A 27,728-nucleotide genomic window follows, 5' to 3' on the forward strand; every position below is an offset into this window, starting at 1 on the left:
GAGAAGACTTTATTTTGAGCCATAGTAGCTCCATTCAACCGTAACACCTTACCTAACAAATTCTTACATCAATTATACTCTTATGAGCTCATGTTTGTTTACAATAATTTTCAACAGTTAATAATACAAGGATAACCGCTTCCCACTACTCAACAGTATCGTTCGGATCGCTTGTAAAGCGAATTCCCAAGATAATTGTTTAAAGTCTTGGTACCATTATCTATCGATGTGGTACCGCCAGTCGGTAACAAACGATAATAGTCCGAATGCGTAATCTCTACAGCGCGTTTCTAGGCCAAAGTAAAAGCGATAATTCTTCGGTTAATGTTCCAAGCTGGGTTCTAAGCACCCGCGTGTCGGTACCACTTTTTGTTCAATGTTAATTCCGAGGAGTTTACTTAAACAATTACGAATCCACTAAGGCGAATCGATTTTACACTTGAATTTGTTAATAGAGTTATTGAATAATTTGCGGTGGTGAGTGATTCGAGTTTCTTCAGAGACTCAATGGTCAACGGGATTTTTCTTTGGTCAATTTCTAGTGAAACAATATGCTAACAGCTGATAATAAGAATTATTTGTGGTGCACGTTAGTAAGTTAAGCAAGATGGAAAGATGTGATAGATGGACTATTTTGAGGATTATTGAAGTGGTGAGTTGAGGCTTTGAGACTTTCAGGTTCAAGTGAAAATAGAGAACAGCATAAGCAAATGCAGATTTGAATGCGAAATTTAGTCTAATGTTTAGTACCACTAGTCAGGTGGTACTAAATGTAAATAGACAATATACAATTGAGATTTTCAGTAATTACGCAACATTTTTCTGAAGAGAAAGTGTTTGACGGTTAAATTCGAGAGGTGCGCGTAAAAATACCTATTCGTATCTGCAAGTTTTTCTGTGCCAGAAGTAACTGTGTCACAAACCTTGCATTGATCACTCATATATGAATTGTTAATTACAGTCGAATTAGGTTGAAATTACTGACATACAATTTAGATTCTTCCGTCATGTATTGGCACTATCTCCTAACACTCGCGAGCTCAGTTTTTATTTTTAATTAATCTCCTTTGATTTTACCAGCATTAAACCTCGAGGCCGTAATCGATTACCTTAGTACTCCTCTGTGAATCACGTAATTAAGTGAAAAAAACTGAGGTATAATGAGCTGGTAATGTATGGCTCTATGCAGGACCGGCCTTTTGGAGGGCGAAGGTGGCAACGGCCAGGGCGGAGGACTTTTCTGGTCAGCGATTTTTATTGGAGGTAAGGGGGAGGTCACGTACCTTTACCTCCAAGATTATAAAATTTTGCCCAGGACGTGAAACTTGCTAAGGTTGCCCTTAGTTCTACGGATTCCTCACAGGGATCATGCAAAATGAACAGTACGATTTCGTTCTAATTGGTTAGATTTACTAACGATCTTAAATATGCATAATCATTAAATATATTTATGAAATTCTTAACCTGTAAACACATCGGTGTTGAGTTCAACGTCCGAGTTTCTTTGTTTTAATTGATATTTTCAAGGAAGATTAAAGTGGAATGTTTTTGAGCATAACCTTTGATTATATTATTTGCTGTATTTTTTATATTTTTCATTCTCAAGGAATAATTGCTTAATAACCCTTTAACGTCCAATTTTTCCAATTGTCTAGACATTCGAACAATTGTGAATACCAGGAATGCAAAATGAATCGTTTTGGGCTCGGAAATTCGATATTTCTAAACAGAACACCCTATAGATAGATTTTTACGGTTCAAAATTGTATCATTCAAAAGTGGCAATTTATTTTACAAGAGTTTGATATTAACATGTTTTTAATTTTTAAGACTTTTGTGAATCCACGTCCATCTTTTCTTTTAATCAAGATATTCAGGCGTTCAATGATTTACAAAAATAAGAATCTATGTCGTAATATGCATTTTTATTTTCTTCTCTTATACTACTATCATAACACATAGCTTGCCTGCCATTTAGGGCTTGAAAATTCGAATTCACGATTATCTGAGACAGGCACGCTGGTGGCTTTCAACCGAGTAGATCCAAATGAATCCACATTTTAGATTTCGACTTGCATATTAATAATTTTCACATATGTGGGTAATTTAAACAGTAAGTAATTATTGGAATGTATGATATACAAATTAGAAAAAGATATCTTCCAAAATTTGACCCTCTCTTGAATTGTTTTAATCAAAATTTTCATAAGAATTGATTCTTTAGAAAGGACTCTTTTGTAATTTTAGAAATCGACATTATCTTATTTTTTCTTTCACGCTTTGATTGAACTTTAAAATCTTTACGATTTTCCCAGAGTTGTATGTCTCTGGTTTATTCCTCAAATTTCTCTGATTTTTCAATTCTTAAATCTCACATGCAATACCTTGTTTTATAAGGTAAAGACACTGATATAACTAATATAGTGTGATTCAAGAATAAAAAGCTTTTTATAACTGATCTCACAAAATTTCGAAAACATAACTTCAAAAATTCAGTGACTTACGCCCCTGTTATAAACGTTATTTGACCTTAAACTTTTTTCAGTCCTATATGTCGTTGTTAGGAATTTCTTATCTGTACGTGTTCTAAATGAAATAAAATTTATTTTCCAAATTCTTAAATCACATTTAAGATTTAAGTTTTCTAGCATAAATTAGCACCATACCTAGTAATTTGGCACAACATGTTATTAAATTAGACTTAAAATTTGAGCGATTGTCTCTGACATATATGTCTTTGGTTTGAATTGATATAAATTACATCTGAGTTCTCATTTTCTTAGTTAAATTAAATAGTGCAGCTGATCTGTAAGTTATTAATTCGGCGTAATAATTTAGTGCCTTTAGTTCTCATTGTAAGAACAGTGATTTCTTTTTCAATTTTAGTTAAACAAAGTGGCGTAGCTGTGCAGTTTAAAGCGATAAAACAACTAAAAATAGCGAAAAATATGTTTTTAAAATTCAACTTAGTTCCCTGCCATTCGGAGGTATTGAAGATTTCAAAAGATCATTATATTACAGGATCATTTAAACTCGATGCGCCACCATTTCATATGAAAACAGACGAGTATAGCAAAGTATTTTTTACCATATTAAATGAGAGGAAGTAAGCTAAAATAAATGATATAAACATTAAAATATAGAAGTGACGTTTTTTTTCAGAAATATACATTTTTTCAAAAAATGAATACCGATTTATTCTAAATAAGTTTTGTAAAAAAAAGTTTTTATTTACCTAATATGTTAATATTTATTTTTCCTGTAGTTGTTAAATAATTAGAAATTTCTAAAAATTTTTTATACAAAACTTGTTTAGAATATACCGATGTTAATTTTTTGAAAAGAAAAGTGTGCTTCTGAAAAAAATAGAGTCGGCGACGCGACGCTCATATTTTAATGTTTTTATCATTTATTTTAGCTCATTTCCTCTTATACATATTTCTCTGTATAATATGGCGAAAAAAGTACTTTGCTAAGCTTATCTGATTTTGTATAAAATTGGTAGAGCGTTGAGTTTAAATGACCCTGCGCAACATGACTCCATGTTTTTCAATCTTCGAGTTCGTCATCTCTACATTTATAAATAATTATTATCATTAGACACTTTCTCAATAATCGAAGAAAAACCACACAATAAAAGAGTTAAGTCCCTCCTCAAGACGTGGTAAGCGCATATGTTCTCTTCTATGAATAAAAATCAATCGTGTTTACTGTGTCTACAAAGTGGTCTATTGTAAAAACAAGGTCATCAACACACTAAAATAATTCATAACATTAATGTTTCTGCGGGCAAGAAAATTAACCATGACACCGACAACGCACTGAATCGCATCAAAAATATACTGAGTGGTTTCATGAAGAACAGAAGAATTACCCATGAGGTGACAATTGAATTTCGAGTTTTGTTGTTTTCCAAAGAGTATTAGAAATTAATATGTATATCAGTTAATTTAACAACATAAAGTGACCAAAATCTAGCTTGATTTTTCGTAAACTTAGCATCCAACACAGGTCCCCCAATGAACTTAAAAAGAAAAACCATTTAGACCAAATCCAAAATGCACATATTTGTGTATAAAGTAATCAAATTTTGAATTTTAGTTTAAAATTAACATTTAACGTTATATTTTTCTTAGATTTTGGTTGTTGCCTGCCTAATATTCAAACGAGTTACCGATGATGAGGCCCGAAGTCTTTTCTATTACCTCCAGAAGCGCTCCAGAGAATGGGGCTGGCTCAACAACATCACCTGGGACAGGGTGGGCAGCTCTGTTGCAGACGCCACCTTCGGAGGGTACACCATTATTACCATAGCCCTTTTGTTCGGGAAGATTTTCGGGGAATTACCTACCAGGAAGAGGGTGATGGAATGGACGTTTCTGTTCGTAGGGGCTGTGCTTTTCATTACAATAGGTGAATCTTAGTGGAATTAACTCAGTAATTAGGTTTTGAATTTAACATTTAACCTCAATTACTGGATAATAGAGAGGTAAATTTGCAACTGGTTAGCAATGCCTTGAATTGGTATACAGGTTGTCCGGATTTTTGATAACCGGATTTTAACCACGTATTCTACGCATAAAAAACAATATTAATTCGCTATATTAACTACACATTACTAAAGGCACAATATGGGCTACTTTAAAACAAAACAATATGCACCCATATCATTTGGTACGAAAATTGCAGCCCTCAGATTCTGAACGCAGAGTAGTTTTCTCATTGGTTGTTGAATGAAGTCGACAAAAATCCCGATAAAAAAATATTTGGATAGACGAGTCGTGGCATTTTCCACTTCCATAATCGTTATGTGTAGGATAATGAAAAACCTCATCTCATTCGTCTACGAAATTTTCTTCCTTCCTCTCTACGTTTTAGCACTTATTTCTATGTAAACGTAAATATAACCGAGTTTAACTCAAATTCTATAGTAAGAATCACAAGAAAATTATACACGATGACGAACTTTTTTTTCCTTTCCGCACTGGGTGGATTTGATTTTATAACAATGCGAAATATAATATCTTGATGCCACCCATTCTTGGAATCATAATCGAGGTCACAGACAAGCCCTCACGCATGTTTCACCTTATAAAAACGTGTTTATATGAATAATTGCATAATTAGATCATTTATATTGCAGATGACACATAGATTGTATAACCTTTGAAGCAAATTGTGCACTTATTTGTTTCAAAGCCATTTTTGCAAAGGAAAAAGGTAATTCGACAAGGCCGCCCTATACGAGGATAGTCCCAAAAGTGCCCGACCTGACGTATTTTTTTCTATTAAAAATTTGTCTATATTACAAATAAAAAGCTCATATCTCAAATTTGAGGGTGTTACCTTGATTTGTGTCCGTTTTGGTGTCGTTTTTTATTTTTTTAAAGATTTTGTGACTTAGAAAAAAGCGTTCATCGCTACATGATGCAATACTTTTATTTGAAAAGTCTTAGTCGATCTGGTCCTTCGTTAACGACTATAAAATGTTGGGTGGCAAAGTCTGATGAACGCAGTCGTACCAGCTGCCGAGATGAACCTCGCAGTGGTCGGCCCAGTGACACTCCAGATCTGATTACTTCAAATATTGTAGTGAAAATTCATAAAACTGTACTGAAAAACTCACGGCTAAAATTGCTAGAGTTAGGAGACATAAGAGACATTTCAAAAGATACTCTACATCACGTTTTGATCGAATAATTAGATATGATATAGTTGTGCGCAAGATGGATGATGCGATTACTCACAATTTAACAAGAGTGTCGTGAGGATGTTTCAAAGAAGCGGTTGATAAAGTTTCGCAGCAATAATGCCGAGATTTTGATCCATGGATGAAATATGGATCCATTATTTCACATCTGATACGAAAGAGCAGCTAACATAATTGACTCCAAGGGAAAAATCGGTTTCAAAGAGAACTAAAACCGTTCCATGCGCAAAAAAATTGATTAAGACAAGGCATCAGTCTACAATGCGACGTTGACCAAAATTAATCAATTTGGATTTGAACTTTTACCTCAGCCACCTTTTTTGCCAGATTTAGCCATCTTAGATTATTTTTTACATTCAAACTTAAAAAAATGATTCGGTGGAAAGAAGTTTGCTAATAACGAAGAAGCGGAGTCCGAAGTTGATGCCTATTTTATGACATTCGTAGCTTCTTCCTTAGTGATGTTGTTGAAAATTTCGATATTTTCATTAGAGAACGCTATTATTGATATCAACAGAACGTTCAGAAAATGTTGATACATTTTTATGATATTTTACATGAGTGACATCAGTGTTTACATCGATAAGTATCGATAATTATTAAAGTGATGTCAAAATTGGTGTCCTGTGTGAGAAAAAAAAATTTCGGCGTTAAACGTTAACCGTTCGAGAAATTTATAACAAATAGAAAAGTTGGAGAAAGGACTAACAAATTGTTTAAAAAAAAATCAATATCCAACAGCTACCCAGTGAAAAATTCTGACCATTTTTCTACGAAGATGGCTAAAAACTAACTACTTGCACATTGCGCATAGACATGAATGTTACATGAAAGTAATCTTTCTACTAATGAATAAATGAACAATGCGTTTCATTGAAATCCATTTAAAGAATTCTCCAAATATAACAAAAAACGCGTGTTTTTTTTAACTTTAACCGTCAATAGTGTGTAAACGAGATACTTTTCATAAATAATTTTTCGGACACGAGAAAATTTGAAATTCTGGAGGTTTTCGAGAATTTCTTGGCACTTAATAGTTTCTAGTCATGTTTTTAGCACAGTACCATTGTATATCTTTAGAATGCAAATTTCTTTAATCCAGAGGTTTTTTTTTAATATCTTAGAAAAATCAAACCATATATTAGAGCGGAGAAAGTTATAGTGATTCTGAGTTAAAACCTGTAATTTTGAGTAGTTTTCCAGGATTTCTAAGCATATATGTTAATTTTCAGGTAGTTTGGCTTTTGCCTCCATCGAATCAATCCCTCGAGACTTAATAGATAACGCTGCCATTATGGGCACATTGGCCCTAGTCACCGGCGCTCTTTTCCTGTTAGACATGGGATCTCCTAAAAAGAGGAAATCCTCTCCACCTGCTCAAATCCAACAAGTCCAAACAGAGACAATTGAAATAAAGAAGAAACTGCAAGAGCCAGACATTAGTGCGCAAACCAAAGAGCAAACCTATCCTCATAAAAAGAGTATTACTGAGCAAGTGTATGACATAGAAAGGGTAAGTCGAAGACAGTAGGTTTTTCTTCATATTTTGGATTCCTACTTAATTGAGGAAAATGTATCTTTCTGTCTTCAGGAAGTTCAGGCAGCTGAGAAAACCACTAGAATTCAACCAACAGAAAGGGATGAAAAGAAAAAAGTGACGAAGGACATTAAAAATAACGTGATCCGCAATAGAGAGTACCGCAATGGAGAGCACCGTAATGGAGAACACCGCAATGGAGAGCATCGTAATGAAGAGTACCGCAATGGCAATGTCCACAAAATCGAAACAACGCCAAAAAGTTCACCTCCAAAAGAAACTCAACCTCACCAGTCTCTTTCAACAAGAAGTATTATTTTCCTCTAGTATTCTCTAATGGAGAACAACATTTAAACTCTCTTTAGGTTATATTGGTTACAAACCAATGCAAGAGGATGAATTCGATATTCCAAGAAGGTTTGGCATTTACGGAAAAGACGTTACCGATTACGGAGGGGATAGTGACGAAACGGCAAGCATTCCCCCCAAAGTGGAGCTGCACACCCCGGTTTGGAGCAACATTCGCAAGGGTAGAAAATCCACCACCAATTATGGGGTGATTAATTATAGGTGACCGGATTTCTGTTTGTGCTACCCCTTTGCTTTGTTTCTTTTTCAAACATTCTTTGTTTATAGAAGTTTGTTCACAAAATCAGCATTGTGGATATAGGAAAGTGACTTATCTTTGAAAATTCTTCATCGTTATCGAAGTGTGAATTTTCGAGTTAAATGTGCTTTAAAGAATGGCTTCAAATGCATATGATACCTTCGGATAACTGTCGTTTTCACAACAAATTCACTTTGAGGACTTTTCAACCTCCACTAAATCCCCTTTCTTAGAGGTTTCTGATAGGAATAGTCAGTAGGATGAGGGATGGAATTTTCTATAACCTTTGACGAAATTTTATACTCAGTTTACATTACTCAATGGTACTTTAATATATGACAGAATTCTGAAGTCTATTAACAATTTCCAAACTATGAAGAAATTACCTCTTCCGGTGAGATCCGAGGGTTCGAATCTAAACCTAAATCACTTAAATTTATTCAACAAGTATTCACTATGCTGAAATAATGTACTTATTGCTTTATTGTGACTAACATTGTATTATTATATAATAAATTGTATTGTAACTCCTGTCTATCACTGCGGCGCCAAGCTGTGCACATTATTTCCCCAAAATTGATTCATTCAAATAAAACATCCTGTACATTTTTATGTACTCAATGGTCTCATTCTTTAGACATCAGCTAGTAACGTATGATCATTTTTTTCATCATAATTTATCTGGTATTCGGTCGACAACACGATTTTTTAAAATGAAATACCCTATATGATTCTATATTTTTTAATTGTAGTGTGATTAACGTAACAATTTACTTAGGCATAGTTGTAGGGTTTTAGAGATATTTGGGAAATTATTAGGGCACCTTTTACAAAAGAGGTTCAATATCATTTGAAGATTTGATTTTTTAAATTGCAAGCCCTCTCTATTCTATGTCAGTCTTTTTTAGATATTGAGATACTCTGCATTTTAAAGAGTAGCTGGATATTTCAATTCTTTGAGTGAGGGAGCTGTAGTTTTTTATGTTAAAGGGTACAGGGACATAGATAGACTCAACTTCAAGAAAGGTAAAATTTTAAATTCAAAATTACCCCTTTTGACTTTCTTCTTCGCTTTGCTAGTATGAGCCCATAATCAGCCTAAGTTGAAATTTTGGAAATTGCAAATGATTTTTAAAAGCATTTAAAATATTTTAAATACATTTTAAGAACACTTTTATAGAGTCAACATACCGAAATTAGATTCGCACCAACACATTTTCACAAATCAGTATTTATCACCATTTATATACATCAAATCCTGTTAAATTTTCTTTATTATTCACCGGTAAGTAACTGATTATGACCTTTTTTTTATTCCATAATCTAATCACGGTTTTCTTTAATTTAGGAAGGCTTTGTTTTTTTTTCAGAAAGAGTTAAGAAGTATTATATACCAACAGCTATTCTACCGCAGCACATAATACACAGATCTAACTCACCTTCAGAGAGACCTCCTAGCGGACCTCTGGATCCTGGATTCGTCCAATACACTGCGGAACATTGGGACGATCGTAAGAAAAATGGAACCAGAACTCCTAAAACTAGTCCAAACGATAGTCCCACTGATGTTTAAGCATAATTAAAATCAATATTTTTTAATACTGATTCATGAAATTTTGAATTATTAACAGGTTAGTTATATATTATACGACAGATTATTCCACAATTAAATAAATTTAGGGTCTACAAGTCAAATTATTGTTGACTTTAACTGAAAGGCCCATTCCGTAAAAATAAAGAAACTGGCTATTGTTCGGTCTGTATTTTTTCTTTTTCGTGAAACTGTGGTAGGAGAGGTTTTCTAGAAAGGAAATCACGGAGAGCATAAATATTTTATTACATTTCACCATAATATTCTCTACAGAGAGTGGAAATTGGTAGTAACAATGTAAAATTTAGTATTTCTCTTCCAATTAAAAAACTCTTTTTCTAGTTAATAAAGAGGACTGCCTTTAAGAGAACACCTCTGCCTGCAGTCTGCTCTTCCTTAACCAAAACTCAGTTAAAATAAAAGCAATTTTGAAGCGGGATATTACTGATTGAGTTAGGTTGCATTCAGTGCCTAATTTGTCTAATTTTCTCAGAATTCCGCATAGAAATAACCTTCTATAAAATGGTATATCCGGCTTCAAATGGACCCAACTTGCAATATATTAGAAGCTATTTGTACCTTATTAGTAAGACTGGATATACAACAATTTACTGTGAATTCTGGCTCTAAAGATGAACACTTTAAATGAATTCTATTTGATTAAAAATTGTGGAGTTTCAGGGACAATTTTGGGCATTTACGTTGCAGTTTACCTGTTAGAACTGTTACAGCAGCGTACTAAAAAAAACTTTCTTTCACCATAATGTCAAAAATTTAATAGTATTAATTTTTGGTCTGGACAAGATGGTGAAAGGAAATATCGATCACATTCACATAATTCTAGTTAAAGTATTCAACCTTTCATATAACATTTATTACTATTATTCTGTTTTTTCACTGTAATAGTATGATAACATAAAATAATAATATAAAAACTTTCAAATACTATTTACACTTCACCTCTGGTATTCAATATTATTTAAGATGCTTCGTATAAAAATATAACTGTTTATTGTATTATTAAAATTAGTATTAATTGCTTCCCCTAAAATATATAATGGTATTCGCATATTTACCATGAGCAATCTCGTACTTAACCAATAAGAGACACAATGGTTATTTGGACTTGTAAAGACTTTTATACTAGCGACAACTAAAGTTGAAGACAATAAAGAAACAGTACATTTTCTCATACTACAACTTAAGTCACCATGGTTTGGATTCATTGAGATTTTTTCTATAACTTAAATTTTTTTAGGACAAATATGTCTGGTATCTTCCGGATGTCTTTCACAATCTGGAAGCCAATCTATCACCACTCAAGCCTCAAGAAACCTACTTATTCCTACTGCTATATTCCTGTTCCAAGTTAATATATTGCCTGACCAAACGGGAAATCTCATGTGCCTGCTCTGTCTGCAACCTGGTCACTCTTTGCTGTAGCAAATTGCCACATTTCATGTCCAGAAACAAGGCTCCGTCCTCAGAACGCACTTTCCGGGTACTAATAACTTCGGCAAAAGGCCAATGATGCAGAGTTTCATGGGTGTTCATGTCCAAAAAGTGCACTCCTCCTCTATTTAATGCTAAAATGTGTTCTTGCCAGTGATCTGGCTCGCCTATGACTCTCTTTACTGCGAAAAATGAACTTCCTGCAAGGGAAATTAAGAGTTAGGAAAGCATTTTTTTGAGTTAATAAAGGATTCTAACCAAACAAGGGCCAGCTACTGAGTACTTGCAGGACTCGGTGTTTGGCCCTGGAAACTGATAGTCCGGCAGCTTGGCCCCAACTAGTCTGGACCAAAGCTAGCCATTGTGGAGGGCGCGGTTCTCTGAGTCCTAAGACGGGTTTCGGTAACAGGAATTTAACTTCTTTCAGACTAGGGGTGTGAGCCAAGTCTGCGGCCCTGTGAAGAAGGGCTGCAACCAAGGCCATATCGCGTACAACGCTGGGAGGTAGGTTGGGGTTGCCCAGCCTAAGCAACAAGCCTTCCAGATAGTCAGGGGCCACTTGGTTGAACAATACTTCAGTATAGAGGGGACTAGCATCGTGTTTGAGGGGATGATACCTAAATCAAAGAGAAGAATATTTGTTTGGGTTCGTGAGACCAGAATCTGCTGATGGTTCATAGAATTCATTTCTAGGGAAACGTGCAATTTTCGCTACAACAGAAACTGGATTCAGATATTAAAATATTAAAAATAAGGTCGTGTTTATCTCGGTTTCCACGACACTTCTAGTAGGTTTAAATCGATTTTTCAATTTTAACTAATTCAATTCTCAGCTCTGCGTAGAAAAAAATTATTAGAACTTACCAAACAGATCTGCAGAAGATTAAATAAAAAGGCTGTGCCGCCTTATGCAACTCCGTGGTCACATCCAGGATGTACTCATCAGCTGCCAAAGGCATGGTGAAGGCATCTCCCTGCACTATACAATACAGACTGAACTCCTGCTGCTCCTGATCGCTGGTAACACCGATAAGACCACATAGCTCTTGGATCACATCCGCCACCACAGTACTGCACCTGGTGTTTACTACCCTCTCAGCACCACCAGGTAGACGGTAGATTTGCCTTCTGGCACTGCGACCTTTGTGCATAGTTTAATGGTTTAAACCCTAGGCTGATTAAAATTTTGAGTGTTTACCAGCACTGACTGCAGTAACTTCTTCAACTGACGGAACATTCTTGCGACCTCCACATCTTTGAGTTTTTCTCAAGTTGGTAAGACATACTGCAGCAGTTCCATGACAGATTCTCCTTCTGTCATTAGCGGCGCTGGTTAAGTGTTCCATCAAATAGGGAATCAGAGTGTCGGAACATGCGAAGTAGGCTGCCACGATTGACAGCAACCTCCAAGCCCTAAAATCCTTAATGTGTCGCTGGGAGCAAATCTAGAAGACTTCTTACCTTTGGCTAGATTCCGGGGATTCTGACTTGTTGCTGGTAGTTTGCTTCATCAGCTGACAATACACTTCGTCTCGTAGCTGAGCATACTTGTGGCAGTGCTGCGAAAGATATTTGATCTAATCTCAACATGGTAAAAAATCAAGCCGACACTCTGAATTTATGGTAAGGGGTGTGAAGATTGTGAAGCGTATTGGGTTGTTCCATTACATAGGCCTGCGTTTTCATACTTTATAAAATGTCCAATGAATCTGTCAATTGTTATTGGGTACTTAAATGATGCTGTGTTCAAATCTTTTTTCAATTTTTTTTCTATCACCTGAGGTTTTCCATCAGAATAGTACAACAATGTAAAAAGTAAGAATATTTATATTAAACAGGGTCACTCAAGGTGAGAGTCCTATTAAAAGTTTACAGGATACTAACATAGCTAAAGATCTGAAATTTTGGATGCCGATATAACAGAGTTTGATGTGATCAATTAAAATATTGGCATCATTACCAGATTTCCAGATCTATGTGTAACTGACACCAACTCTGTTATTTTCAATACCATACCCTATATTTTATGATAATTTTGAATTGCCCGGAAGATTTAAATCCCAGTTTATGTATCATATGCCATAGCTATGATGATCGGTTTTCGAAATAATTTTTTTTGCTGATTTGGCTATAAAGAGCTTTAAATTGAAAAGCGCATATCTTTTTGACTCTTACACCTAGAGAAATGAAATTTAAGCTACAGACTCTTGTTAGTTATTTGTATTTTGTAGAATTATAATTTTTTTGGATTTACATACAAGGCATGGGCAAATTATTGCCATATAAGAAGAATATAAATATAAGTTTTAATTCATAATTTTAAATAGAACACCCTATATTTTTGGATGGCATTTGAGAAATCAATAAATTATCTATATAAAGTCCTAATTAAGAGAAGGAAATTCAATAGCTTGATCACGTATTTTTCGCACACCTGTATAATTAATGTAGTTTTTTCTCATAGATAACTCGAACTGTATATTTCTAGTAGTAGTTGTCGCGAGGCTTGTACTGAGTGTCCAAGTGCACTCTGGACATAGGAGATTGACATGGAAAATTGGTTTTTATTTTTTTTATTAGATAGAAGGATTGTTATAAGTTTTAAACAGGATATGCATTGTAAAACTTTTTTAGAAAAAAAATGCAATAATATGGGCTATTTCAAAAACGAGACAAAAATCAAGAATAACTCTTCAGTAAAACGTCTAATAAAAAAAATGTTCAAATAAAAGATATTCATTTTTGGAAGGTTTACGAGAATCTATAAAAAAATACAGGGTTACGGAAAAATGGCAAAATATCGTCCAACAAAATGGCCAAAACATTTCTGATTAATGTTTGTTATCAATATGATCATTCATATTGATAACAAAAATTAATATAAAAGAAAATTTTGAATGAATTTATTTTGGAAAACGCAAGAAAATTACATTAATTATCGAACAACCCAATATGAAGGAGGCTTCAGTATTGAGTGTCGGGGACTTACCATTAAAACCGTGTAAACGCACTTGACTTCGGACATTTCAGGGGTGAGAGGCTGGTCCCCACAATACCTCAGAATGCAGTCAAAACATTCAATTGCCAAGGGGGCGATTTCTGCATCATCTAGCCTCAGCAAGGATCCGTCAATGGGGGTTCCCTGCCACTTAATCACGTCAGTTTGCTGCTTCCATGTCCATTCTTTAGACTTGTTTTTGGTTTTCTGCTGGGACTGTTCCATTTTTTGGTGCTCCAAGCTGCAAAAACCCGACAATTACTTGAACTCTTCATTAACAACAAACAATATTATATACCCGCAACACAATAGAATTTTAAACATACACCCGACACCATTTTTCATATTACTACTTAGTGCAATGAAGAAATTACTTCAGACCATTCATTTTTGTGTCGCTACGGGGGATTGTCGAAAAATGCAGTCAACTCATCAATTTGCTGGAAATTCATCATCGTATGGCCCTTGTATTGTAATGAAAAAACCTATTCAAAATTTAGTGGGAATGCGCATGAAAATCTTATCATGCTTTCTAATTTGTTACAACAGTGCACTTGCCTGGTGGTTGCGCATCGCTTCACTCTTATTAAGGTGGAAGTGGATCTAATAAAGTGTGTATGTTTTAAACGGGTAAATTGCAATTTGAGACGATTACAATGCAGAAAAGTCCCGTAGAATGCGAAGAAATGTCGACTTTATGGTCAGCCGGCGCTGGGAAAAACCTCTACCATGGCGAATCGACTAATCAGGAAGTAGGACCAGGACCAATTGATGAACGTTTGTCTGAACTCAATTACGTAACAAAGAAGCCACTTTTTATTGGTGAATGTAACGTAACAGCCATCCGAAGGGAGGGATCGCCGAATGTTTAAAAATACTCTTCAGCCATCTTTGAAAATTTCCAAAGTTTATTTCTGTGAAAAAATTGTAGATCGATTTAGACCACTTGATTGGCAGATCAGAGGGCGTCAGTTTTTTGTAAAAAATCGTTGCCGAATACTGGCTCCACCGTCTCGGCGAGATTGAGAAACCTCACAACCCCATTGTCATAAATTCATTAACCACATAGAGATCAGTAATTTTAGATATTTTTTGGGAAGCAGTAAATTCTTGAGACATCGCCGAATCCTCTGTGAAATTTTGTTTCTGCCTTTGTTTTTGTATTCTGAATTTTTTTGTCAGGCCGATAGTCGGGACAAAACTAGTGAATCAAGTCTTCAATTCACACCTAACTGCGGCATTGATTTTAAGCAATTAAACAGAAATGATTTTTTCTAACAATTCAGACCATGCTGAGATAAATCCGTCAAGTGAAAAGTGCGTTTTCGTATTGAAATCAGGCATGAAATTCTGATCTCCAACTCTGAGCTATAATATAATAATTACGAAGTTTCAAAAATTGTGGAAAGTTCATGAGAAAATTTGATAAAAGGCATTTACCATAAAAAAATCATATCTCAGAATCACAAAAAAATGTCACAACCCCATCTGCACGGAACTGCGAAGATTGATGGTTCATTGAGTAAATTTTGAACTAATTTGGTACCCACATTTTCGAGATAGCGATGACCAAAGTGCGAAAATGGGTTAGAGGTAGTTACGTGTATCCACCACAGGAAATTTTTGGTCCTTCACAAACCAAAAGAGATATCACAACTAACTACAAGTAATTTTAGGTACTTTTAAGGCCTTTTCAGGCAATTGTGCCACAAATTTCCCTTAACGAACTGTATCTAGACTTCACATGACTACTTACTCGACTAACTGTCTGTAATGCTGCATTGCAAACTGCATTAACGAATATTTGCCACTGGGCGGTACCGGACTACTGGGAGACCTGGCACCATCTCTTAGTTCATCCCTTGAAATGCGCCTTTCTGGAGAACTATCTCCCCTCGCCCTGCTGGGACTCATATTACTGGCCACTATATCCGGCCTCTCTAAATTCGGAGATCTGCTACGATGCGGTGTCTTGGCCTGAATCTACAATACAAAGTAACAAATATTCAACATAATCAATTAATTAGCAAAAGACAAAAAACGTCATCAAGATAAGTGTGTTCTTGAACTGAATTGAATCGGGAAATAATACAGTATTACTGCAGAGCGAGTGGTATATGGGTCCCAACTCCGTTAGGTACCGCTTCGAAGAGATGAGTACCACGGAACCACACTCAAGTAGGATAATTGGCGTTATATTATTAATTGGTTGGCCATATTGCAAAGCTGTTTGGAGAGCACAATTTAATTGTATGGTAATTTAAATGTGTGTTGGTTGGTAGTCGCAGCCAAGAGAATCTGGCGGTATATCTATGAGGGAAGTATGTTTAATAATATCGATTAATTTTGTTAATTGGTTTAAAGTGTTATTAATATTGGGTGCTTTTTCATTTTTCAGATTGAAACATCTGGTGCTCTTTCATCCGCTTTGTGAATTCGTTCTTTTTCATTACGTTGTTTCTTGAACTGCAAGAGCTTCCTCGAACTAACCAGATAAATCATATTCTCATTTTTTGAGGACAGGCTTTTTACAAATTTTGGGTTCGGTTTCGAGTGAATTTTATGAATGTTCAAGTATGACCACCAGAAGACCTCCAAATTATATATTTTCGTATGAAACATCCTGCATTTTATTGGGTATTTCTTATCTACTAGCAAGGGAGATAATCTTCTCCAATATATGCCCCTACACTGATCCGTCAGCTTTTTCGCAAAAATTGAGGTCTATGAAGAATATTATTAGGAGAGACGAAAATATACAGTTATTCTCCGTTTTCACTCATATCTCAATTTTTTAAAACTGAAATACTCTCTATATTATTAGCAATTTCCAACCTCGCGACAAGAGGCAACTTTTCCCCAACATATCTACGTGGATACACCAGTGAATAGCCGCTTTAGATAAGTTTAAGGTATTATACAGAGTGATTTAGAACTAGGCGTTTCGAAATTCTAAGAATTGGTCAATGCAACAATACAAGACATCTGACTGTAAGAACCGCTGCGCTCAAATGTCTTCCTAAGGCACTACGACATTATGATGCTATAAGATGTGCAAAAATATGTTTTATCGAGTTTTAGTGAGTTTTATTTTAATTTGTTTGAACAAAATAACACTACAGGAATTGTTCAAAACGCGGACCTTCATGAGTTCGGACAAGATCATATCGGCAAAGGTGTTTGAGTTCCGTGGCCCTCTAAGTCACAAGATCTAACACCTTTAGATTTCTTTCTGTGGGGATATGTAAAGTGTCTTGTTTATAAATCGCCAGTGGAAGCAGAGTAAAATCTGATATGTCATTCAAAACGATGATAACATTTTTATGCAAGTCCATGGAAATTACGCCGTTTAAACAGGTGCAATGAAGTTCAAGAACGATGTTTTAAACAATTACTGCAGGGTCATTTTGCATAATTCAATTGAAATGAAACGTACTCGATAGAAACATTTATGGGCATAACTGTCTTAAAGCGTCATAGGCCGTTGAGCCTTAGAAAGACATTTGTAGACACAGCTTCTTATGTTCAGAAGTCTTCTGTTGTTGCACTGAACAATTTCTAGAAGTTTGACTCCATGATATGGTAACACCCTATATAGAATATCTTTGGAAACGAAACGAATTTCCCGTTATTGAGAATTTGGCTACTCGAAAGAGCGATTTTGTCAATGAGGCATCCCACATCTTATTATCTCGAAGTAATTTCTTAAATTTTTTATTTTGTATCCTGCACGGAGACAAGTTATGTGATAGATACCGCACTGGCCTGAACAAGGACGTTCGATTTCATTTAAATTCCATGAACAAAATTAGAAAATTTGCTAATTTCCAAACGGATCACACCCGAATATCACCTACAATCACAATTCCCAGTCTAGTCTAATCTGCACATGAACGATTCACTCAAGTAATGAACAGTGGCGCTCGACTTTGCGAAACCACTTGTTAAGCGATCTTCAAAATCACATCTCAAGCGCTGTTTAGACCAAAACAATACTAGATAAATGTTAATGAATTTACTAATGCTTATTTATAAGAGATTATTGAGTGCTTACTAGAACGAAGCATCATCCTTTAAAGATGCTCGCGTAATCCCTGCTGATGTAATAATTGTATTTTTTTCATTTTTTCCGCGTCTAAAAAAGACCACATTTTTTAAGAAAGTATATAATGGTACTGACAGCTCAATGGGTTATAAATTCCCATAGTTTCAACATTTATTGTAGGAGATAACTGCACGTATCGAGAATCTATCCGCATATTTTCATGGCCGATCAACTCTCACTTTTCTTCCATGTGTGAGAAAAATTGCCATGTCCTATTTGGAGTGGTTAACAAGAGTTTTAATGTCTCACCAATTAAAATAAAAACGTGTTTTGGTGCTTGTTAACTAGAGTAGAAAACGCCTGAAAGTGCGTCCCAATGAGGTCTTTGCTAGTACGATGTCTTTAATTGGCTCTAATAGTGATGAAATGCAGATGAATCTTTTCGCAAACATTAATAACTTAATAGTCCATATTTCCGGCATTTGAATATGGTCGAAAAGTGCGGTTCTCACAATTAACCCAAACATCCGGAATTTGCTGGTGTATGACGACCTTCAAATGACCATCAGACTCCCCTATTGTAGGAAGTCAGGTACCATTACTTTCAGCACTGAGTCTCCGGATGTAGGTACCTCCTGAACCGAATATATGATTTTTTACGTTTATGTTGTTCCGTCCAAAAACTTTGTGATACACCAATGAGATATTGTGCATTGAGCATTGTGAGCAGGTGCAGACCCACGTAAAATTGATTTAGGCCTATATCCACCACGATTTATGAATAATTTGAATACGTTGGAAGAGAATTGAATTATTATTGTAATGGAATTCAGCTACAGTGCTCAAGATAAAGCGACTTGAATTGTTACCTCTTTTTCAGCCGAATCACTGGAGACACTAGAGCAGGCACTAGAACTAAACCTATCCTTGTCACTATCCTTACTCCCATCTGAAGCAGCCTGGGTAACCAGCTCCAAAACGCTCGTGTTTGAGGCATAAACTTTAGCCTCCTTCTTGCTTCCCTCAACATTGCTCTTCCTGTGCTCCTGGACGATAACAGCCCCCCCATTACGACTCTTGCAATTCTTGCTTCCCATATTATTATTATTTTTATCCTTTTTGATTGAATCTTGCTGGTGCTTCTCGTCCCTGAGGTTCTCGAACCTCGCCAAAATCTCCTTCACTGATACTTTGGGTTCGTACTCTTCAGGAATCGTCTCCATGCGCGAATTCTGGTCGCAGCGTTTCTCCGCCGCGGAGCTCTTGGTATCATAGTTGGCATAGTCGGTGGTGACGTATTCGTAAGAGGCGTCCGAGCTGGACTCGGACTTGGTCCAGGACCTGCGCGGGTTTGTTTGAGACGCGTGCAGGAGTCGTACGAAGTATTGGAAGTTTAGTACCATTTTAACACCATTTTTGGTTTGAACATCTTCGGTTCTCGGGGAGAGAAACTATTATGAACCGCGCCGTCGCCGATCTTAGAAAGAGTGCCGGTTATTGTGTTAGATCAGTTAATTACCATAAAAATCGGTTTGTCGCAAATAATGGATCATGAGTAGATTGGTACAATTGTATTGGAGAGATTTAGCAGCTGAGAGAAGAGATTTCTGTGTATGAAGATCTGGCGCATTAGGGTGATTGTTTGAGAGGAATATATACTCTATTTCTTCCCTTAGATTTTAATATTTTTCGACCGTCTCGGAAACGCAGTCTAATCCAAACTTATTTGGACTAAATGAATTTCGGCAAACTCCCAATTACTAAGCATTTGGCGACTCAAAAGTAATTTTTTTATTGAAAAATCCGGTATAGTATTAGTAATTTCTAATCTAATCTAAATATAATGCTGCTGAGAAGTGGGAGCATTTCTCCAGTAAATGTTTTACGTACTTATAGCGGTTTTTAGAGAAAATTAGCTTCACAAAGAGATTTTGACAAAATCCAATCTAGCAGCGATTGGTGACCCAAATTTTATAATTAATACACCCTATATATTATTAACTATTGTAATTAACAGTATGAATATTTCACCACTATATGTCCCTATACCTATCATGAAGCAAGTTCAGAAAATATGGAGATTCATAAAGTGTCTATCCGAGAGTCTTTCGTTATTACGAAACCCAGAATCGCGGAAACTAAAAGAGATGTTTCAATTCCGTTTGCGCCCGCTTATAAAGCTCATCAAGACGATAATTTGACGAACTGAGCATGACTTCCTTCGAAGATTACTTGGCTCAAATACAAAATCACCGTCTTTGGGGCGCAACCTCTCTAATATTTTCTACAGCATCGGTTCCGCCGTATTTTGCACTAGTGAAAGTAGATGTCGCGGAAATTACAATTAAAATTATAATAAATCTCAATAACAATGTGACATAACTGATCAGGCTCCCATCGGAAAGCCTAGCGACTGCTTCAAATTACCTCACTTTTGCTTTCAAATGAAGTGCAACAATCAAAGTTGTTGTGAATAACCGGTTAATTAAAATGTCGATTATTATAAAAGAGATGGTACTAAACTTCCGTAGACTTCTAAACCTCACCTGGTGCTACCACACGCATCCTGCGAGTAAACCTCACACTTCACTTGAAAAGTCTTCCCGTCCGAATCCGACTCCTGACTCTCCTCACTCAAACTTTCCGAGTGATGGGAGGAATTGGCCAGACTATCCAAAGAATTCGCCTTGAAATTGTCGCACAAACCGGCTTTTCCGTAGTTCTTCCAAGTGGTCTTGTTCATTTTGGCCAGAAGATTTGGTAGGTCATGATCGCCTGAAGAAGACCGAACCGGAAGAATTCCGCAAAAACGAGGATACTCGCGCCAAAACGATCCGCAATGGAGTGCGCTATGCTACAATTGAACATCCTGATGTGGCTAGATGAGCTCTGATGGTTCGCGATGACCCAGTGAATGACCATGGGAGGCCTACAAGCTGTCTAAGGCCGGAAGTGTTATTCTCTATTCAATTAAAGCCACGCTCAAGTGTTGCTTTCTCATTGCCAGGCCAACGCTGAATAATTTTTACTAAACATCACTCGAACGTGAAGAGTCGAAAACTCTACAAATTGCATAAAGTATTTTGGCTTAAAACTCACATAGTGGGCTCCCGCAACGCAATGCGTGCTATGTAGGACGGAGGAACGTAACAGGTGCTTTCTGCGCACTCTTTCCATGAAAGTTTTCGCATCTTTGCGATGGTCAAGGTACCCAGACCGGCTTAATAGCTCGATTTCTATTGGTGGTTGTCAGAAATATCCGATTTCCATTGGCCGGTGTCAGAAAATGTTGTTGACCTCGCCCCGGGTCGTTATAGCATCAAAACAACGATTAAAAAGCGTTACCGATCCTTTTGATGGATTTCAGATGTATCATGCGCATTATCTGCTATAAATTACCATTTAAACGGTAATAGGGGTTTGATACTTAAAGTACATTAAGCGAATGCGTGAAAGTGGAGATTTCCTCGATGTACCATAGTACGATCGATCGTAGGGTAATAAAAAAGAAAAGCGGCGAAATTGCCATTTAAAGCCAACAAATAATGTATTCAAAATTTCGATTCAGCCGTCTATGCGTTTTTGAGATATTAATAAAATCTTCAATTTTAAAGAAAAATCCAACCTCTAATTCTTCTCTAATTAGGTGCAATTCGGCTTTATTTTATGCGTTTTTCGCACTAGTATTCACGCTAACTATCATTAGCGCCCATTAAAAGCACGTAGAAATGTATACTATTAGCACGCCATATACCATCGATTAGAGGGAAAAAAATATATTAGGAATCAGAGTGGAAAATGAGCCGAATTAGATACGCCCATGCTCCTTTTCTTTATGGTTATTGTTATTGTTATTAGTGTGATAAGAAGCTTCTCGTGTGTGATTGATGAGAACATGTAATGCTACACGATATTTTTTTGCAGGAATGAGCTTAGTTTCCTTATTTGCAGAATTAATAAGTGCCAGTATCGGTATGAGTAGAACAGTTTTAACCAATTAAGACAATATCCTGTTCAAAGCTTTTAATTTTGCAAATTTGCGCAGGAAGCTTTGTAAGTTAAACTTCACGCTCCCATCTCAAGAATAAAACTAGAAAAGACAGGTACTCTTAAAAAAAATTTACCAGTAGCTGATCCTATATCGAGCTCAACTGATTATCGAGATATTGCAGGTTTTATGCCCACATGATTTAATATTTCGATGTCTCCGATTAGAAATCTGGATTTTTCCCATTGCGACACCCTGTATATTTGTTCGATTTTCGTTACAACTACTTTTGACAGAGGATTCTGTAATGCATAATCCAAAATCAAGTTTTAGTAGTTTTTAGGACACTGCAGCCCTTATGTGAAAAAACATGAAGGTTTTGTATCTTTCTTCAGAGGTCTGAGACTCGATTTTTTTAAATGAGGCACCCTGTACATTATTATTATTTTATCTGCAAATTCCCTAATAAAGGAAGGAAATGAGTGTTGACGAGATGAGAATCAAAATCCAAAATATCGCGTCATTTGAATCTAAAAATATGTCAGGTACTGTGAAACTATTTGCAATCCCCTACGCCATTGACTTTGAAGATTTCCGAGTTCAAATGTTTTTCTACAGATCTTTTCAACTTTTATATATTCAGTAGCGTACCAGAGCATAGTACTTTTGAAAACTCATTATACTTTCAGACGTAAAAAAAACTAGAATTTTTATCAAACAAAATAGTACTGCTATGCCAATAAATTCGAGCATGTACGATTTATTAAATTTATTCGTCAGTTAACTCCAAAGCGCTAGAAATAAGCGGTTAAATTTTTCATCTTTGGCAAACAATGGCGTATAAGTCTCTCATTTTAAGCTGGTTAGAAAAAGCCTTTAAAGTAAGATAAACTTTGAAAAATTGTAATGGAAAAAATAACACTGCTATGCCAATATATTTGAGTATGGACAATACCCTATGTAGGACGTATGATTGTTTAAATATGCAATTTAATAGATCACGAAACAGTGGCGTAGTTTGAAACCATTCTATTTCAGAACAGTGGGGTATGAGGAGCTTATTTAAAGGAAATTTACAGTGTATCCAGAAAAAAAACCTTCAAAAACGATAAATTTTAAAAAATTATTGCTGAGAAGTAAACTTCAAGATAGATAATCCCTAAAGCGTGAGTTGACGTTCAATTAGGGTAAGACCGAAAAACTTCAATTTTTAAATTAAATCCGACTCACCTTCCTAAACTCCCCACAAAACCTGCTAACCATCTCTGAAAGCTGCTGAGCCCTTGGAGTGTGGAGGCTGAGCCGTCCCTGAGGTCCATCTAAACTGACTGTGGTGGGCCTTGGAGCAGTACACGAAGCAATTTCACTCAAAGAGAAGGATTTGATCACTTGTAGATGCACTTGCTCCCTTTTGACTAAATGCACTCCCCAATGAGAGACTGCTACTAACTGGACATCAGACAGCTGAAAATAAATTTCAATTTAGACTCGCTTAAAGGTTAAATTATTGATGTGTCTGTTAACTTTAACATGAAGCTAGAGTACATAGGAAGCGATAAATTAATGCTACTTCTCAATGCTTCTGTTTAAATTAGCTTGCAGTTAATAGTTGACGGATCATCAATAATTGCAGCCTGTGTATAAATGTACCTGCGCAGCCCCTGATACTGGGAAGAGACGAGCAAAATACAGAGGCCAAGTCCTGGCTAACTCTATAGCATTTCTTTTAATATTGGCTCTATGTGAGTTGTTGTAGTTCTCTGCAGTCACCCCATATCCTGACAGCATGTTCACTCCTGCTCTCTTCTCGCTGGGAGTCAGTCTGATGCATGGTGTCAGACCGTAAACATCCCCGACAATTTGACAGAAAATCAGATGTAGGGCGTTTAAAGGGCCTAAAGGTTCTGAAGGGGAGAAATACTCCTTTCGCACTCTCAGAAGCCAGGAAACCCTGTTATAAGTTACATATGCTGAAGCTCCTAATGGGAGGACTTTATTGGGGGAAGTTGGAGTGCGAGGATCTTCAGCCTCTTCAGAAACTGAGCGATTGTGTACTGGGGATTTTGATGGTGGAGTTTTGATTGGTCTCATGAATTCTGGCCATTCTTGAACTAAAGTTGAAAGTCAGGAAAACTTTTAAAAGGTCACGTTTACAATACCTTCTTGACGGTCAGTTTTGTCGGTAATGGAAGTGGACGCCACTGAATGTTTTTTCTCCCTTTCAAGAGCACTCTTGTTCATTTGGTGCGTTCTGAATGTAGGCCTTTCAGACGGATCTTTTATTTGATGGTTTCGGGATTTTTCAAATTTACGTTCTTCTCTGTCCCACCTAAAAAATATGAGTTCAGATAGCGAGATTCATAGAAATTTTATACTTTATTGTCGACATCATGAAAACTTCTATTTACCATTTAATGAAATATATTTTTATTTGATACAACACTTTATCAGAAATATTTTTGATTAAGCGGTTTTAAAACAATTTTATGTCAGCTTCACCATTTGTCAAGAATTTATTTCAACGATTCTGAAATCTGAGATGATTGATTGATTAAAATTCATTATGACCATCTAATTAAGAATTCTCTTACGTAATATCACCATTATGTGCTCTTTCCATATAGTACAGAATTGTATCATCATTCAACACTCTTAAGGCACTTTCCCGTATAGAAATTTACGAAAGAAACAAACTTGCTTTTACAATATCGAACTACCTTCAACTGATATCTACCTACCTACATGTAAATAATTAAACGTGAAATTAAATTGCATTGATAGTTTAGCGCAATTATTATTGAGAATTAATAAATAACGGGGATGACGAAATACCTTGCTTAACTAATCAATATAACCCCATTTAACTGCATTATTTGCAACTTAAAACCGGCATTGAAGAAAAAATCGTTTTTAACATTCGTAATCTGCGAGGACAAGTTGAGGTATATCAGTGGTTCTTGTACAAGTAGAAGTGATATATTGCAGCGTGCATTGCCCATTTTACGGTTTGAAAAATATTAATACGTAATAACGTTTAACGTGCTATGTGTTAACGCTATTCCTTGAGATTTGAACTATGTTTGCACCAAATAAGCAGTAACCAAGAGCAAGATTAGTTCAGGATAAGGAAGGTGAGAGGTTAGCCTCACAGATTAAAAAAAAAAACATAAATTTGAGTCCTAAGTCCTAAGTCTTAACAAACCGTCATTTCTACCTATGATTTTGGATAATAACCAAACGACGCTGTTATTAAATTAAAAATTACTGAAATGAGAAACTAGACATTAAAAAAAGCAAAGTTCATAAAGGAAGTATACGCACAGTTTCATTCGCCAAGTATCAAGAAATGTCTATATATAATAAATACATTGATATATTGCTTTAAAAGCCTCTTTAAAATAAAGGTTAAATTTAACAGAAACCCGATGAAAATATAAGCTAAATGTACATTAAATCGTATTCACCAAATATAAAAAAATATATGCGTAATTAAATCAGTTTCAAGATATTTAATTCGATTTTTAAACCACTTAGCACAGTTCATTGCAAATATTTAGAATCATAAAATCCATATATTATTATCTCATCAAGGTTAAGGGAAACTCACTCATAATAATTTAAGCCACCAAGGATACCAAATTAAGACAAACTTACCTTCCGCCAACATCTCGAGGCTCTATCGAAGTGATGGTAGTCGATTCAGCCAATTCCCAGCTATCCCTGGACATCCTACCATCATTTTTATCACTATCTGCAATAAAACAAAAACATCAACAATTTCATGAAGGTGTTCTTAATTCGCAGTTACATACCTTCTTGGGCCCAACTTGTTGCATCATTATGGGTCTCAGTAATGTTACTCTGCACCTCCCAGTTGGCACTAAAGGAGTTACGTTTAGAATTGTTCTGATGCATCACCCGGTTCTGGTGTACCCCAAAAGTGTCTCGATCCTGTCTTTGGACCATGAACGAGGACTGATGATGGTCCTGTTTCGGGTGATTCAGAAAATCCCTATAAAGTTTAAAAGTTGAGAAAGTTAATAATCCAGGAGTGGTCATCAATGTTACCTGTTGCTTTTGAAGCTTTCTCTAATAGGTTCTATGGGAGGTGGAGGTTGGTTGGGCCGCACGACAGGGGGAGGGGGAGCAGGGCTTGATGGAGCTGGTGGCAGGGAATTGGGGCCTATGGGGGGTGGTGGAGGGCCTGGTTTCCAATTGCTGCTAGTCCAGCTCTGTTGGGTTGGAGATTTGCTCCCATTCTAAGGGAGAAATAAGGATCGGTTTATTGTGATGTATGATTACAATTTTCTTGGATCTTCAAGAAGTTATATAGTTTCTTGGTAGATATGATAGAATTTAAAAAATATCTCAATTGCTCTTACATGTTGAGGGGAATCAGGACTGGATTTTCCACTAATACTATCATCTCCCCATCTGCCAGAAAGCTGCTGCTCCAGCATCAGTTTCCTGGTTTCTTCCAATTTGCTGACTGACCTGGAAGGCTTATCGAGTTTGACACTACTGCTTGTAGATCTCACTGAATGATTCGCTGTAACTCTCTCTAGTCGTTGTTTCATTTCGCTGCTCAATTTGATTTTTCCAATGCTTCCTACAAAATTTTCGATTTTTCATTGATAGTCGAAGGTGTGACTACTCTAGTGAAAGTGAGGATTACTCTAAGTCTTACCTGGTGAAGGCCTTGCAGCCCCAATTTCAAAAGCCTTCTTCGAATTCGTCCTGGTCAATTTCCCCGAATCCTTAACAACCGGCTCAAAGTCAATTTCATCCCACTCTGTAGAAGTTTCAGTCCTTACTGACCCATTAGTAATGGTTAGTGATGACTCTTTATTAGGAGTAACTTTCCTTTCTTTTTGTCTCATCTTAAAATGCATAAAGTCCTCCCCGTTTTCATGATTTCCGTCCCCTTTAGGAGGAGGCCAACGCCATTTTCCAATTCGAACGGTTTTGGCTCTTCCATAAGGGTCCATGAAGGGCCTAGTTTCGCTTGGATCGCACTCGTCTATGGGGGGCGGCATTGGGGGTGGGGCCGGAATACTGTTTCTTGTTATTATACCGCTTTGGCTAGACTCTGAACTCTTTCTGGACTTATAGTCTTTAAAACGAAACAAAAATTAGCTACCTGAGTCTAAACAAAACAAAATCTCACCAGATGATCCAATACTTGGCGAACTAGATTTCCTCACGGCATTACTAGTTTTCCTATTTTGAGGCATCTGATGCACTTGAGCTTTCACAGTGGTCTGAATCGTCTCAGTCACCTTCACATTTACATCATTTCCGCTCACATTCTGAGTCAGTAGCTGCTGTAGAGCTTGATTCTGAGCTAATAGCTGCTGTTGAATCTGAATGTTCTGAGCCATGGCACTTTGCAGGAACGCTCGTTGCAAATTTTGTTGATAAGCCGCCAATTCGTTGCCGTTTTGTCCCACTTGGGGTACGTTGAAAACAGGCACAAATCCCTCTTGACTGGGGCTTAAAAGGGGCATCATCAAGGGCGCAGGGCTGACCACAGGGATGCTGGGGTAGTTGAAGCTTGAAGAGGAAGCGCCACTCTGAGTGGAACCTCCTCCTTTGATGGATTCTACTAAGTTGTGCTTTTCGGTTAAAGTTTTAATGCTGTCGTTGATGAAAATGGGGCGGAATAAGTCGCTGATGTAGTCGTCTACGTTGGAGTTTGTAGTTGAGCCTGGGGGTTGAGGGGTGGTGGTGATGTGCTCTACCTCTTGGTCCAACACGGAACTTCCCTGCAAAGAAGAAATGTTCAAGAGAAGTATGAAAT

General features: G+C 36.4%; 2 protein-coding genes across 5 annotated transcripts in view; one reads left to right on the plus strand and one right to left on the minus strand.

Annotated features, from left to right (window-relative positions):
- Positions 1–180: 180 nt before the first annotated feature.
- On the plus strand, positions 181–9,606 carry LOC136347385 (uncharacterized). 2 transcript variants are annotated; one of them, XM_066297307.1, is made up of 6 exons: positions 181–652; positions 4,137–4,413; positions 6,943–7,223; positions 7,302–7,557; positions 7,613–7,777; positions 9,225–9,606. In XM_066297307.1, the coding sequence occupies exons 1-6, from the start codon at positions 608–610 to the stop codon at positions 9,425–9,427; spliced, it is 1,227 nt and encodes a 408-aa protein (XP_066153404.1). In that variant the 5' UTR covers positions 181–607; the 3' UTR covers positions 9,428–9,606. The 2 variants fall into 2 exon arrangements, with proteins under 2 accessions (XP_066153404.1, XP_066153405.1); XM_066297308.1 differs by having other exon boundaries at positions 183–652; positions 7,613–7,817; positions 9,225–9,367.
- Positions 9,607–9,674: 68 nt separating this feature from the next.
- Myo10A (Myosin 10A) overlaps positions 9,675–27,728 on the minus strand; it is a 45,543-nt gene continuing 27,489 nt past the window's right edge. For 2 of the 3 annotated variants that reach the window (XM_066297302.1, XM_066297301.1), the window contains exons 20-35: positions 27,096–27,693; positions 26,616–27,041; positions 26,311–26,537; positions 25,997–26,187; positions 25,741–25,940; positions 25,583–25,679; positions 24,088–24,257; positions 23,579–24,039; positions 23,159–23,392; positions 15,652–15,878; positions 13,887–14,136; positions 12,359–12,456; positions 12,096–12,310; positions 11,762–12,038; positions 11,156–11,514; positions 9,675–11,097 (exon numbers count right to left, since the gene is read on the minus strand). In XM_066297302.1, coding sequence (XP_066153399.1) covers positions 10,781–11,097; positions 11,156–11,514; positions 11,762–12,038; positions 12,096–12,310; positions 12,359–12,456; positions 13,887–14,136; positions 15,652–15,878; positions 23,159–23,392; positions 23,579–24,039; positions 24,088–24,257; positions 25,583–25,679; positions 25,741–25,940; positions 25,997–26,187; positions 26,311–26,537; positions 26,616–27,041; positions 27,096–27,693 — 4,347 coding nt within the window. In that variant the 3' untranslated portion in view covers positions 9,675–10,780. The remainder of the gene's footprint in view (positions 11,098–11,155; positions 11,515–11,761; positions 12,039–12,095; positions 12,311–12,358; positions 12,457–13,886; positions 14,137–15,651; positions 15,879–23,158; positions 23,393–23,578; positions 24,040–24,087; positions 24,258–25,582; positions 25,680–25,740; positions 25,941–25,996; positions 26,188–26,310; positions 26,538–26,615; positions 27,042–27,095; positions 27,694–27,728) is intronic. The other variant, XM_066297303.1, reaches the window with a different exon arrangement.

This window comes from Euwallacea fornicatus, chromosome 28, assembly GCF_040115645.1.
Source record: "Euwallacea fornicatus isolate EFF26 chromosome 28, ASM4011564v1, whole genome shotgun sequence".
NCBI lineage: Eukaryota > Metazoa > Arthropoda > Insecta > Coleoptera > Curculionidae > Euwallacea > Euwallacea fornicatus.

Bases quoted from the DNA above. Each gene is read 5' to 3' on its own strand.
- LOC136347385 (XM_066297307.1), top strand. From the start codon at position 608: ATGGAAAGATGTGATAGATGGACTATTTTGAGGATTATTGAAGTG. The intron at 653-4,136 runs GTGAGTTGAGGC...TATTTTTCTTAG, and splicing joins TTTTGAGGATTATTGAAGTG to ATTTTGGTTGTTGCCTGCCT. The intron at 7,558-7,612 runs GTATTATTTTCC...AACTCTCTTTAG, and splicing joins CCAGTCTCTTTCAACAAGAA to GTTATATTGGTTACAAACCA.